Below are 15,579 nucleotides of genomic sequence, written 5' to 3'. Positions count from 1 at the left end.
TCCAGCCAGCCTCTTAACCTGCCTTCACAATGAGACCAGAAAAGCCAAAGCCCTGGTCCAAACTGGCCAGGAAATGAGGACACAACTGCTTAATCAGTGACAATTATGAAGTGTTTTATCTATTCAGCTCTTCCTTTTGCTGTTACCTCCCAGGCTACTGATGCCTCCAGACCTGGGTACTACAACTCCTCCCCTGCTGAACCTGAGCCCTTTCCAGCTGGGCTTCCACACTGGATGCCAGGTCCTTCAGGCCTCTCCTGCTATATTTTCCTGTAAGCTCCCTGCTTACACTCTGGCTACATCCCAGACCCAAGTAAAGGTGCCTGGAAATTAAGAAACACATGATTTTTGATGGAAGCTGGCACGTGTCCCAAGCACAAGGCATTGGACAAACTTGCTTATTCCTTCCCCTCATCGTTTCTGAAATCAAGGAGCCTTGAGACCAAAATTTGAGGGTTATCTCTAGACATCCTAGAGCTCTGATTTTGGCTGGGCTCTGTGTGCATACAAGCAGTAACACCATAAAGGTTGCCTTTATGAGCAGCTCACTGCTGTAAAATAGATACAAACTGGAACTAAAGACATCCCTCAAACAAGCCAGACAGGGAAAAAAAAAAAAAAAAGCAACAAAAAACAGACAATAAGCACTAAAATATCCAGAGATCCTTATTCCTTAGAATGAACTACATGATTTTTAAGTTTTAAAACCCATGTCCACTGTGGATTTTAAGACTGTAACTCATCAGATAGATAAAGAGTAATCTCTGAAGCAAAAGTATGGTCTGGTCATAGAGCAGGATCCTGCCACAAAAGGATCAGAACATGGTTCTTCTCCCAGCTGCTTAGAGAGGGAGAAAAATTTGCCCAAAAAGCATCCCATAGCTCTGAACAGAAAAATTAAAAATCAGTGTTCACATCACCACTCTCAAAATCTTGTTCCTGGTTTCAAAATGAATATAAAAGTTTCTCACATCAACTTTCAATTTTTTATTACTTTCTGGTTCTGGTTTAAAAAAGAAGAATGAGCAGGTGGGCTATATTCGGCCTTCACAGAGCCAAATACAGGAGCTGAACAAGAATGACAGAGCTTTGGAGGGGAAAGAACCAGCTCATTGACCCAGCTTCACAAAATCCTTTAGGAGCTCCAGTCTCCCTGATAACTCCATTTGTCCATAATCTCCCTCTATAGGCACCCAGCAAATCCCCTCTGGTGCATCAGGGCTGCTTTCAAATCTGTCTCTTTTCCTGACACACACATACATGCCCCAAGTTCAAACTTGTTTTTGAAGCAATAAAGAGATGCAGAAAAATTGTACATTTAAATGACACGGCGAGGTGGCCAAGTGTGAAGTGAGCCCATCTCTCCCATCTTTCATTTAAAAGGATGAGACAGGACAACAGAAAGCCTGCTGCAATCCCTGTGAAGAGGTCAACGTCAAAACTGGGCCACGTAATTTGCCATTTGAGAAAACAACAACACACAAATAGGAGGACTCTTCGGACCTCTCCTCATTAGGCAGGGAAACCATTTCTGCAGAGGCAGTTTCCCCCTGGGAAAGAGGAGAGGGCAGTGGGAAAGGCAAGTGAACCAACACGAGATTGGCACCACGACGTGTGACCCTGTGGCGAGCAAGTCCCCGCGCTCCGCGCTGCCCACAGGGGATTGGGGGAGAGAGCCAAACACAATGAGGCAGACAAAAATGAAACCTAACAGCCCACACAGGAACAGAAAAAAAAAATAAGAGAGTGAGGGATTTTCCCCTGCGATGAGATGCTTGAGGAGCCCTTGGGTCCGGTCAGCCTTTCAGCCAATTTATTCAATCAGCTTAAGCTATCAAGGTGGCAATTCCGTCGCTTTTGTTTCAGGACTGAACTGCTGCAGGTCAACCCACCCCAAGCAGACCTGCTTATCTGCCTCCTGGATGTTCAACACTTAAAGGTTATTCAGCTGTACAAATGCTGGAAAGAGCGTGCAGGGCACTCACGGTGAGACTCAAGCCACCCGGGACAAACAAGGGTACTGAGCATCAGCATGCTGGGCTGCAGCAGAGAGCTACCAACTCCCTCTGTGCCCCAGAAAGGAAAGCAGAACAGAGGGGAAAGCATGTCAATACACAGATATGAGTCAATTTATTAATGCTGCCTAACAGCATCCTCTTCCCTTTGCAATGCCACCCTCCACGAGGAAAAGAAGAAAGCCATGCTCTTGAAAACAGCTCCCACGGAGGACAATGCTGTTCTCAGCTCCCATGAAAAATGAGGGATCTGAATGTGCTGCCCATGTCTGGGGAATCTGCCCAAATATGCAATAATTCCCTTCCAGCAGCAGTGAAAAATATATACTGTGTAATAATCAAGAGACACCTAAATCATGCAGTTCAACAGCTCTTGCTCCAAAATGATTTAGAAGACCATACTGAGTTGCTGGAATCCTTCCTACATACTCCCTGAAATAACCATGAGGCTACTGGAGCTGGACTGGAGATCTTGTGCTGACACTGTTTTTGCTGCTGTCTGAAAATGCAGCTCTTTCTCCAAAAAGCAAGGGAGCTCAGAGAACACACATGAAGAGAGCACAGTATCCACAACAGCCCACATGAGCCCTGCTGCCAGTCTGACATGGAGCTGCAACAGGTATCAATGCCATCAACATTTGGGGTAAATTTGGGAAGTCAGCAAGAATCCTGTGATTAATGTGAAAAGACTCATTTAGGACACTGATGTGCCAAATCTGCATTAAGACAACACAAAATGGTCAAATTAGAGGATAATCAGATTTCTTTCATGTAGGCAATACAGATTAAAAAAACAGCTGTGAAAGTTATATTCATTTTGTCCATCCTTAAAATAAGTCATTTTCCCTGTATTTATAGAAGAGGAAAAGCTAAATATTACAATAGGGGTCAGCTGCAGTTCAGCACATTAAAAAAAAAAACCCAGGAAAACTATTTCAAATAGAAAACTTTTATTTGCCTAAACCTGGAGAGAGAAAATTTAGATGTTGCTCAAATGGAAAGTATACTGTGTTTTCCTCCTGCAACACCCAACCAGAGTCAGCTCAGGAGCCAAAAAACAGACAAGCCTGTGTACCCATTACAGAGCTCTCTCCATTTCCCCTGCACTCCTTATTCCTGTATCTTTATCTCGTCCAGCAACATTGTTTTCTACCCCATCATACTCTCTGGCTATTCTTCCATAACCTCTTGTGCCTTCCCTAGACACCTATATTCCCCATGCACACAATTTTTCTTCCCAGCCTTTATGTTCTGCCACAAACTGCTAGTACTGCTTCCACAGAGCAGAGTTTCCTAACTAAAGATGGTTATTGATGTACAGTACTAGTGTTTTAGTGCAGTAGCAGAATCAATAAACCAGGAAATACTGCTTTGTCAGATTTTTTCCAGCGCATGCTGGGAAATATTTTTTACTGCCTTTGGATGGTCACAGAGGTTTTCTTTAGAGATCACACTGGAGCATGAACTGTGTCTTCCCTAGGAAGAGCTGAAGCTCTCCTACCCTCTAGTGACTGGAACAGAACAGAGCACAGGGTTGAAGATTTTTTCCTTTTAAACAATACTTTCATGTCTCCTAAATCAGCACCACGCTTCAGCATCTCTTAATTTTATTTTGAAAGGTGGTAAGGCACAAGACAGAGCCTTGAGAGCTGAAAGGCTGACAGCCAAAGGTCCAAAAACATGTATGTAAAAAAGTATATAAAATGCAATGAGATATTGCATAAAAGCAAAAAGAAAAACCAAACCAAAAAAACCTAAACAAATGGAAAAACAACCACCCCAAAACTTCCAGTAACAGCAACCAAACCAGAATTTTGGCTGTTCTGCAGAAAAAGAACCTGAGTTTAAAAACCCAACTCCCTTTCCCAGGTCTCAAAGCCAACCATCATCCAGAGACAGCTGTGGGAGAAAATTGGGGAGCAAGCAATGCTGACCGAGCCAGAGCACAGTAATTTCCAGAGTTTTAGTTAAAAACTGAAGTGATAAGCTCTTCAGTTATTCCATCACTATCTATCATGTGGCATTCAGGCATTCCTGGCAGCTCTCTGCTCCAAGCATTGCAATATCCCTGCAATCAGGGCTCCAAAGGCTGTACTTTGCACTTCTTCTATTGACAAAACATTCTTGCTGGCACAGTACCTGAGATGGTTGGCTCCTCTACACAGCACACCACAGTTGTAATGAATAAAACAAGAGGAGGTTAATGATTCAATTTATTTAGGCACAAACCGATAGTTACAGAGGGAAAATATCATGAGAACACACTCATCTTAAGAGCCAAATTCTGCTTTTCAGAGAGACTGAGACTGTACAGCTCTCAAGCTGGGTATTGGGGCTTGCAGTGTCTGTATCATTGTTATTTACTCAATAGCAAATTAAAGCTTTACAGAACACATAAAAAGCCACAGTCTGTTTCCTGAACAAGTTAAAATCTAATGCAAAAATGATACAGGAATATAAAAGTAATGGAAGCCTGCAGGGATCCTACAGGAGACCAAGGGAAGCGAGTTACACGGACATGTGGCAACACACAAATCTTGGAAATCCTGTTACAATGGAGGTAATGAAAACTCCCTGCTCAGTCTCCATCCCAAGAACAAAAGGAATTTCAAAACCCACAGGGGTAACTAGAAGAAATACTGCCTCACAAAATTCCACCCATGGTGAGAGGCAGCCCCAAAGACAGACGGGGATCCAGGAGAGCCTCGTTCAACTCCTGCACCAACCACCGTCCAGGTGTTCTGAAACAACTCAAATCCTCCACAGCTCCTCTCATTTTGGTAAAATTTACACCCCTTTCTTTTGGACAGAAAGTTTTTCTCTCTTTCTACAGCTCTTTGTGAATGGGGTCTTATATTCACTTGCCACTAGACCCTACCATGGCATCTACAATTAAAAAACAACAGCAATTTCCCGTCACAATGAATAGAAAAATCAAAAAAGCAAAGGTTACCACAGTCATCACACTGTGACAGGTTGCCTCTACACTTCTGAGTTTTCCTTTGTTTAGACTGCTTCAGAGGAGGGCACAGATTTTGGGAGGGGACCTTAATTTTCTTTTAAAAAAAAAAAAAGTATTACCTTGGATGAAGTTCTTTTCTTTCGACTTGACCATCTCTGTTCATGAGTTCCCATTATTGTACCAAAGAAAATCCAGGAAAAGAAAACAGGTAAGGAATAAAATGGGGAAAGCAGTTAGTAAAATAATTCAAACAAAAGCTTGTCAAATGATTTACAAAAGCCTATTACAAAATAGAGGCCTGAATCTACAACTACATCTCCATCTACCTTCCCTGCTTCATGGAACATAACAATCAACAAACTCAAAATACCTGCATTGCACCAAAAAAAGAGACAATAAAAAAAAAAGTAATTGAGAATAAAAAGTGGAGGGACCCAGAGCCATTAGTAAGAAACATGGCTTATACTTTTGGTGCCATCTGGTTCTACAGTAAGCTAATTTAAAAAGGGGGAAAAAAATCATCTTGCTGTTAAGTGCTAATGTGGACAGAGCTATTTCACTGTTCTGACTCCTTTGGAAATGGCTGAGCAATCTGCATTTGAAATATGAGGGCTTAAAACATTGTCTCTTAAAAAAAATTACAGTGTGCACCAGTTCTTCTATCATCTACATTCTGAATGTTAACTAAGCACCCAAGAGTACCAAAAGCTGCTACTTAAACCAATAAGCTTTGTTTCACTGGCTAGGTCCACTTTAGCCCAGGCCGTAATAAAAAGTCATAGAATTCCTGAGGTTCATCTGACTAAACTGACTTTTTTGCTAAAGTAACTTTACATTTTTGCTTCATACCTTCCTGCAATTCAGTAACACATGCCAACAATACTGATTGTACAAGTTAGAGGGGAGTTCACATTCCAAATAAAACCCATCTCATATTATAGACATATACAAATACACCATTATTTAAAATATTGTCATTAAGCTTTCAAATAATTACACAGTGAAGTAAAATTAACTCTATCATTACCTCATTATTAATTAAGGCTTTACAATTCTCAAAAAGGCATCTATGTGAAAAATAAATAATGAACAGCAGATATTCCATATTAGCTTCTTCTCATTTTGCTTTCCAGCCCCTTGAACCATTTATGTTTCTATAAATAATCCCATTCAGGCTGGAATTCCATACCTATAATTCACTAAAGTGCTGTAAACAGCAAGTTTCATACTCGACTTTGCAGAAAACTTGTAGAAATATTTTCTCTTAATGTGTATTACACGCATTTAAAACTAGGTCTGTTTTTTAAGACTGCCTGATCTTGGGTATTGTCCACGCCTTGCTGGCCAGGAGCAGGATTAGTTCACCAATATTTGTGTGCTGTACACACTGTATAAAGCACCAGGAGAAAACTTTAAAAATAGAAGCAAAAAAGTCACATGTGGGACCTGAAATTAAAAAAAAACTATCAGCTTCAGTTATGGTTTTCCAGTCTCTGCCCAGCTTCTCTGCATTTCTAACATCACTAATCACCACATTTCTGCACCAGAAGCCAAGTTCAATTAACTGTCAGTGGGAAGATCAGGGTTTTACAAGCAGCCACCTCCTCCCAGCCTGGTGCTCTTCCACACAATTGGGGCAGTTTAAGTCTTAAAATTCATGCTCAGTTTTTAGATTTCAGATGGAGAAGTTTTTAATTGTTGCTTAAAAAAAAAAAAAAAAGGAACTACAACTTTTCTTCAACCTGCCCACTGCAGTGCTGGACACATACCCAGAGCACTGACACAGTGTACACCACAGTGACAAGACAGAAGCATCCAGCTACAAATGTCTACACAACTTTAACCCAGCTAAATACAAGGTTTGTTTTTTTTTAAAGTTATGCTCTATCTCGATTTCAATATTGAGTCTCAGAGGACGAAAATAAAGGTGGCATTTCCCAGTAAATCAGATTATGCCAGCTCTTCTTTTCTACCCCCTACAAATTCCAGCTATAAATTTGATTTCCTAAGCCACTTACATTTCTCTTGAAGTCTCCTTGCTTGACTGCTAGACTCAAGTTTAATACAATCACTCCCATGTCATCTTCTAAACTGTTGGGATCTTCCAGTTTTAAAACCTGTTCAGTAGTTCTACAAGGCAACAAGAAAAACAAAGAAGTTGTGCATTTATTGACTCCTGTTAACTCGAGTTGATTATTAAAGGTCAGGCTGAGCTGTGCAAATTTCAGCTTCTTGTCTGAAATTCCCAATATTGAGTTTAAATGTTAAAATGGGAAATCTGGAGAGTTCTTTCTTGGTTCTGACAAAATACACCCCCCTTTTAATAATGCAGTTCAGTGCTTCTATAGCACTACTCACTACTCATAACTCTCCATAAGCAGGTACACACTGAATTAAGTTACTATTACCTCCACTACACAGAAAAGAAGAGTGACAAGGAAACTCATCCAAGTGAATCTTCTAATATTAATGGTTTGCATTTGACTCCAGAGATATTTATTCTGTCTGCTTTTAATCCCTTGCTGAAAACAGGAATGCTGGTATTTACCTGGTGGCACTATCTCATGGACAAATTAACATTTCTAGAAATCCAGATACAACAGCCATGGGAGCTACAACACCCCCCGCACAGGGAGAACTCATTTTCCCCCCCCAAAAAAAGTCATCACGCAGCAAGGGAGTATAAAAGAAACAACTAAAACTTGAATTCCTGGCTTCCAGCTCCACACTGATCCCAAGCAGCAGCAGCAGACAAAAGGCACAGGGCTTGCCTCAGCACTAAATCAGGGCCAGATGCAGCTGCTGCAGGCAGGGATGGATGAGGAGGAGGCTGGAAAAGGGGAGCTGGCAGCCGGGCAAAACCTCCTCAGCCCCAGAGAAAGGCACCCCGTGGGGTCCCAAACCTTCTCCCCCTCTTCCTTCTTCCACCTCCACAAATTGTCCTGGGATGGCTCTCCCCAGGCAATGCTGCACACAGAAATTCTTAGTCCCTGAACTGGGCTCTGTCCTGCCTGAATTTGCATCCAGTGCATAAAGCTGGATAAAAACATGTGCAGAAGATTTATCTCAAATTATTTCTCTTGAAAACCCCACTCTTCTATCAAAAATAAGTTTTCACGAATTGAAAAATTCCAAGCCAGAAAAAAAGCATTTCACCACTTCCCTCTGTTTCTCAACTAGGCTGCATTAATAACTTTAATTAAATGAACTGTTACCTATTGAGTTCAAGTTCAGTGAGCGCCACAGATGCCGAACCCATGAAGTCTGAAGAGGTTAAATCACGATCGTACACCTGGTGGCAAAATAAGACAAATATTTCCAATTTTCAAATCATAAGCCAGTTTTATCCCATGCGATGAAAGAACAGATATTTTAAGCCCTTTCAGTTCAATTTTGTATTTGAAAGATCAAAGCTTAGATATAATTCAGGGATCACTTTCCATCTCCCTGCTTTAATTTGTATTTTTAGCTAAATATTTAACCAGCATTTTGAAAGTATCTTCTTAATATTATGTAAACAGAGACATGTGTGCTGCTATGGATTGTGCCTGCTTCTTTATACTCCACACGACAGCATAATGAAACGCTGCACAAAAATCAGGTACTTGTGCTTACAGATGTTTTAGCAATTAGTGCTCACAACTGGTAGCTTGTGGTTCTGGTAACTGTAACGTTACTCATAACCAGAAAAGGCTTTGCTACTTGTCACGGCTGCATCCCAGGTAATAATTCTGTGCAGCCCAGCCAAATTGCACTTCTAAAACGTGCTTCTGAAAATGCCCTTGGTTTCCCTGAGTTTGCACAAGCACGGGGGGAGAGAGGGAGAGAGAGAGCAGAATTCAGCTCCACGGCTTTAAACAGATCCAGTCAAGGAGTTTTATTTCAAACTTGGGCTTTTGCAGACGGAAAGCAAAACATGCAAGTAAAATCTGGGAAAGACATATGTGCATTTTAATTTGAAATTGCTGAAACTCTTAAACCGGATTGTGTTTTATGCCATACTGCTACAGTGAATAAAAATCAATATGTTTCTAAAGTTGAAAATAATTGCTTAAAAAAATATTGGGCAGTCTTTCAAAAATCTGAGACCGAAACTTACCTTGATCCAGAGGTTTTGATCGAGGGTCTGTATGGGCAGCACAACAGTTTCATCCCAAACTGGGTTGAGGTTCTTGTACACTACCTTACTTTTGTAAAGAGTTTTGCCATTCAGTTTAAACTTCACATACGGGTCACTTGTACCTGTGATAATTAATTAAAAAATAGATTAGAATCAGCACTATATGCAACTCCACAACCTTAAGCTATATTTTCATAAAATAATTAAGAACAGTTCATTGTAATTACAGATACGTGTATATACTTAATTACCTATATAAAAACTGCTCATTCATACAGGAAATCTACAGACAGAACCAGAAAGTTGCCCGAAAGCAGGCAACAAAAAAATCTTCATTGTTTGCTTGTTCTCTGCTGTTTTATTCTTAAGAACATTAATTGTTGTTTAACAACTCTGTTAAAATTTTAATTTGGTAAAAGAGCAAACAGAAGCAGCATTGAAGCACTATCTACAGGCCAACAAATGACACAGTGGAAGAGAGAAAATGCGATCCTGTGACTAGGAATATATTCAAAGGACCCAAACTCCAAAGCATCGTAACTGGGATAGGAGCTCCAAGGAAACCAGTAACAATAGCTAAAATACCCGTCAGGATTTCATCACTGGTGTCACTTTGCCAATTTACTTAAAACCCAATTTGAGGTTTCAGTGAAAAAACAGCAATGTTATTCATCAGCTCAGGATAAAAACACACAGAGAACAGACTCTGTAAAAACAAGCACTGTCCAGGTATCACGTTTTTCAATCCAAGTGGCACAATTTGCCACAGCAATAATGTCCCCTGTTTTTATGGAGCAGATGTCCATGGACAGAGCGTGAGGCTCGTGCCACTCGGCAGCAATAGAAACACTTGCATCTGTCAAAGGAAAACAGAAGAGGGAATCAACTTTTTATTATTGTTATTAAATTGGTGGCATCTGCACTAACACCAACCACCGTGCAGGACACCAGGTAAGAGGGGGAACAAAGCACAGGGAGGATTTAAGTAGAGGATGGTTGATTTAGTTATTTATACAGGTTTTGCAAAAAAAAAAAAAATCTTCACAGGCTGAAAATAAAGGAGAAAAATCAAACTGAGATGTAGCACCATCTACAATTAACTGAGCCTAGGTGCCATTCACTTGTCATATGCAGTATTTTTCGCATTGTATGTGATAGTTGGAATTAAACTTCCCTCCTAACAGTTCAATTTCACTAGAAGGGTAACAGCTAAGGTGGTGGTCCTGGCTGGCCCCAGCCTGCAGTGAGGGCTGCTGGAGGAAAAAAACAATTTCTACAGCAGACTTCAGAGTCAGAAATAATCTGAACCTGTCCTCCCCGGTTCCCACTGGCCCGACAAATACACGGCAGTCCAGGATAACCCAGCCTAAGAGCAATACCCAGTCTTGCCAATGATTTGGTGCACCTGTGAGGATGTGAAAAATCCATATTTAAACATCCAAAGCTCTCATTAGCGTTATGTGAAGACAGACTTAAACTCAAGAAAAAACAATCATGTGTAAGCATCTATTTGGAATTACGCAGCACTGTAAAGAACTGTGCTCCTGGGAGACAAACATATTTCTAAGAATTATAGAATGTTTTTATTCTGCTTTAATTTCAAAAGGGAAGAGTTGTAGAACCTGGTCCATTCTGTGCATAAAGTGTGTTTCACTCTCAGAAGGAAAATATCAGTTGGCTTTCAAATACTGTCTGCAGTTGATCTTTTTTCTGAATAATAATTGTTGAAAAAAAAAATCACTTTTTTTGGTTAAAAAAAAAAAGCTGCAGACTTCTTAAATAGAATTTTCTTTTTCTTCTCCTCTAAGAGAGACTAATAATAAGGGCCTGATCGAAAGCCAGGAAAGTCAGAGGGCAGCTTTTCATTGTTCCCAGTGGGTTAGGACTAGACCTTTCCCTAAAAATTTCTCAGAACTATGATTATACTCTTATACAAAGCATCCAGCTTAAAACCAGCACAATGTCCAGGAGTGGGAACACACAGACAGATCACAGCCCCACAGTGTGGGGGGGCAGCAGTCCTCAGAAGGTGAAGAATTAAAAAATAACAGCACTGAGTTCTTTGGTGTCACTTCAAAAAGGTTTAAAAAGACCAAAAAAGGCAAAAAATCCTCTGACTTTTATTCACAGGGTAAGCTGGACAAAGCTGCATAATTAAAAGTAAGAATAATAATAATGTCCACAACCTATTCTGCGCATGAAATAGCAACTGGCCAAGACAAGGAAAGCAAGTGATGAAATGAAAGCACGAAGAGACGATGGAGGCAGGTGGTTTATGGCCATAACTCATCTGCTTTTGGCACAGAAAACCCATGAAAAAGGACAAAACCTGAAAAGAGAGAGAGAAAAATAGGAGACACAGAATAAAAGCAAACAGCCAGCAAGTTCAATACCAACAAGCAGAAAACTCCAAGGCCTTTCTCTGAGGATGGGAAGCAAGAAGACTATAGCTAAGTAAGCCTCCCAATTGCATTATTGCACTGAAAAGCTTTCCAGGTTGTTATACAGTAAAGGAAAATAAAAGGTGGGGGAGAGGGAAGGGCTGCCCAGCATTGCTCATGCGAGCCAGGCTTTAGCGATCATTCTCGTGTATTTATTTTTAATAATTCTTCCTTTATATTTACATGTATTTATATATAGAAACATATGCATACAAAAGTAATATATTTTAAAAGAATATATATATATAAAAGAAATATATATAACATGAACATATGTAAAAGGAAAATATATTTTGTTTACATAAAAATATATATTGTAAATTTAAAAAAAAAAGTGAAATGGGGGGGGAAGCTATAATAAAAAGAGGCCTTTAATTAAATAAGACTGCCACTCTGGGATCAGGCCTTCATGCTTGTCAGCTTACTCTCAAAATAAACATCTCAAAGCGGGGCCTCAGTGGTGTCACTTACTCCAGCAAGGCAGCCTGGGTAATCCCTCGCTATCTTGACAGCTCCATAATGTTCCAGCGGCTTCACGGGTGAGCGGCGGCACCCGCGCCGCGGAAAATATTAATGCGGCGAATTAACGGCGAGAGAGAGGGGGATGGCGGCTTACAAAAGCCAAACAAGGGAAAGGTGTCAAGTTAGCACCGGTGTTAATTGTGAGGGAAAATAATTGTGGCGGGGCGGGGGGTCCTGCAGCGCTCGCCTGTCGGGCTGTCACGGGGGTGACATCTCAACTAGGCGGGCGAGGGATGGGGTGGCACGGCTGCCACGTCCTACAAACAGCCACCAGCAGCTGGATTGTCACCTGGGTGGGGGACACAGAGCACCTGGGAGGTGGTGGCGGTCACTGGGGTGAAGCTGGGTGGCTGGTGGAGAAATGTCAGCATGGATGTAGCAGCACGGCCCTCAAGGCCTGCCTCAGGTCGGTCCCAAGCGGCACCAGAGCACGGATGCCACATCCTAGAAACGATGGGTTGGCAGCTCCATGCCACCCAGTAGCTGGATTGTCAACTGGGTGGGGGACACAGAGCACCTGGGAGGTGGTGGTGGTCACCAGGGTGAAGCTGATGGAGAAATGTCAGCAGGGATGGACGTGGCAGCATGGCCCTCATGGCCTGCCACAGGTCGGTCCTAAGCAACACAAGAGCATGGCTGCTGCATCCTACAAATGGCAGGATGGCAGCTCCATGCCACCCAGCAGCTGAATTGTCACCTGGGTGGGGGCACACAGAGTACCTGGGGGTTGGTGGTGGTCGCTGGGGTGAAGCTGATGGAGAAATGTCAGGATGGACGTAGGCGGCACGGCCCTCACAGCCTGCCCCAGGTCGGTCCCAAGATGCCAACACAGATCTCTGCTCACTGTGTCTGGTTCTGGTTTCCTTTAAGACACCCCAGATTGCATCCAGGTGACCAAAATAGTTGACAGGGAATGAGAAATAAGCCAGGTGGGCAAGCCTCTCCTGATGGGATGAACAGCACAGACTGCAAATTACTGACTGCATTTGAATTCAGGGCTTGAAGCCTTCTGGATCCAAGCTCAGAAAGACGTCTGGGTCTATTAAAAGCTATTTATAAGAGACAATCTACAATCTAGGCAGAAAAACATAACTTTTTTTGAAAAGAGCCTGGTGATGTTAGAGATGAACCAGTCTAAAAAAAGAGGTTTTTGTTTATAATCTTCTTTTAACTGTGACAGAAATGGATAATTTTCTGAAATAGCCAGACCAATTAAAAAAAAAAAAAAAAAAGCTTTTCAGCATCCATTTCCTGGTGAAGGCAACTGAATCAACAACTTTTAAGTACATGCATGCAGGCTCTTCTGAAAGCTAGGTCTCACTGATATCAGCTGTAGCAGTATCAACAGGGGAACAGATTATTGATTTTGCCCCCAAAAAATATCTCTCTGATGGGAAAAGCAAGGTGCTCTGAGGTTAATTTGTATATTGTGCAGTGCAACAAGCAAGTTCTCACACAATAAAATATATGGACAAAATATATATAAAAACCCAAGATAATCTACATCTCAGCCTAAAGCAAACCAAATAAGAGTAAAAAGGAAGGTTGATCTCTTAAAAAAACCCAAAATATTCCATCAACTAGGCCTCTTCCCCCATGAGAGAAAGAACATTCATCTTGACAGTGATACTCCCTGGAATTCCTTTGCACAATACCAATTTCATTTATATTTTCTTCCACTAACACTAAAAAGCAATGAGTGCAGGCAGACCAGACATCACCTAAAACCTGAGAAATTTTCAGTGAGCAAAAAGTTGTTGGGACAGAGCAGCAGAGAAAGGTTTAGTAGCCCAAGAAACTAAACTGTTAAAGGTGTTTTTAAATGGATACTGCTGCCCTCTAGCAGCTACCGAGAGGTGGATCACATCCACTGCTTCAGAACGAGGGAAAAAATAACCCAACAAACCCAGAAGACTCAATTTAATTTCAAGCCACACACTGTTTTATGGGAGCAAACTTACTGGAAATGTAGCATATGAAACAAGTCTCGTTCCATAAATAAATAAATAAAAATGACCACCAAATTGCCTTAAAATCTTGAAAAAATCAAAGAGCAGTGTGAAATATAGCCTAGACCATCTTAAGTTTTGGTTAAAAAACTAAATTTTAATCTGAAGAAGGAAATTAAGGATTTATTTTATAGGCATGTAAAGAATAAATATCTGAAAATCTTCCTAGAAATAGAATTACTGGAGTTATTTACGACAAGGAGTAAAAGACATTCTAAAATAGAACACACATTTTTCATTTTAAGTGGAAAACCACTACATCCTTGCAGCGAAACAGCCGAGATCAAGGCTTAAAGGGGAAATCAGAAAAAAAAAGTATTCTGCTGGCAGGAAATTCAGGTGATTTTGGAAAGTTTTGTCCCCAGCTAGTTTTACATAGCCAGATGGAAATTAAACATTGCTTGGAAACAAGCAGTCCAAATAGGTTCCAAGGGAAAATAAAACCAACCAGAAAAAGAAAAATACACACAAACCTGAAAAAGAAAAACCACCACAAAAAATCCAATAAACTGAAAAGACCAGAGAAGTGTGAAGAAAGTGTGCAAACAGTTTAAGGGAAGGTGAAGGAGGGTGGGTGAAGCTGAAAAATGCCTGAACTTAACAGAATGAAAGATGCAGATATAGCACTTTCTAGTCAAGACACTTCAGAAACACCAAAGAAGAAAAGGTAAAGGAACTGAGAAAACCTATCAAAATGCTGTGTGACATTAGGGACATGTGACATAAAGCACAGAATTGTCTTTGGTAAGAATTAGTTCAACTGAACACTGCTTTAGGCACTGGCAGAGGCTCCAAGGTCTCCCTGGAGCTTTCTCTTCTGCATGCTGAACAACCCCAGCTCAGCATTGTTTCTTGTATTCTGAGTCTTCACCCAAATAAAATCTTCTTACATGGTCCCAGAAAGATGCAGTGTGAGCTGCTAATGCAGGCAGGTGCCCCCCAAGACTCAGCTCTGACAACTGATGGAGCTAGAACAGTTTAAGGAATCTTTTTTTAAACTACAATTCTGACACAAGAAGAGTCTCAGGGTGATCTCTGGACCCACATATTCTCTTCCTATCCTGTAATTTCAATATTTCCTAATTTAACATTAAAAGAATGAGAAGACATAGAAATTGCTTTTGTTTGAACTCCTCCAGACATATAAATTTCTTTTGTTTGAACTTCTCCTGTTTTTTCTGAGGTTCCTATCTCAGTACATTCCTTTCCCACACCAGTGCAAGCAGGATGCTCACAGGTATCACTGTGCCCAAAGGCAAAGTTTCAGGCACACACTTTGCACTTTCAGAAACTGGGCTTGGCACAGACAGACACTCTCAGCACAAGCCCTTGTTCACATCCAAAAAAGCCCCATCCAAATATCCAAAAAACATCCAAAGAAAACATCCAAATGAGTGCTCAGCACCATCCAAACTCTCAGCATTTGTAAATTAGCCATGATTACGCCTTTCAAAAAGAAGTGTGAGAAGTTGCCTAATACATGGCAATAATTAATAAATCTGAAGGCCTA

At 41.0% G+C, this 15,579-nt stretch overlaps 1 protein-coding gene across 3 annotated transcripts in view; it reads right to left on the bottom strand.

Annotated features, from left to right (window-relative positions):
- MCTP2 (multiple C2 and transmembrane domain containing 2) overlaps positions 1 to 15,579 on the bottom strand; it is a 117,650-nt gene that overhangs the window by 74,780 nt on the left and 27,291 nt on the right. For 2 of the 3 annotated variants that reach the window (XM_039723485.1, XM_039723486.1), the window contains exons 6-9: positions 9,077 to 9,219; positions 8,193 to 8,269; positions 6,996 to 7,107; positions 5,097 to 5,132 (exon numbers count right to left, since the gene is read on the bottom strand). In XM_039723485.1, coding sequence (XP_039579419.1) covers positions 5,097 to 5,132; positions 6,996 to 7,107; positions 8,193 to 8,269; positions 9,077 to 9,219 — 368 coding nt within the window. Of the gene's footprint in view, positions 1 to 5,096; positions 5,133 to 6,995; positions 7,108 to 8,192; positions 8,270 to 9,076; positions 9,220 to 9,348; positions 9,404 to 15,579 lie in introns of those variants that run through there. The other variant, XM_039723487.1, reaches the window with a different exon arrangement.

Source organism: Passer montanus, unplaced genomic scaffold, assembly GCF_014805655.1.
Source record: "Passer montanus isolate IOZ18808 unplaced genomic scaffold, ASM1480565v1 scaffold5, whole genome shotgun sequence".
NCBI classification, from domain to species: Eukaryota; Metazoa; Chordata; class Aves; order Passeriformes; family Passeridae; genus Passer; species Passer montanus.
Note: the sequence above shows the minus strand (reverse complement) of the source record. Positions and strands in the feature narration are given on the sequence as shown.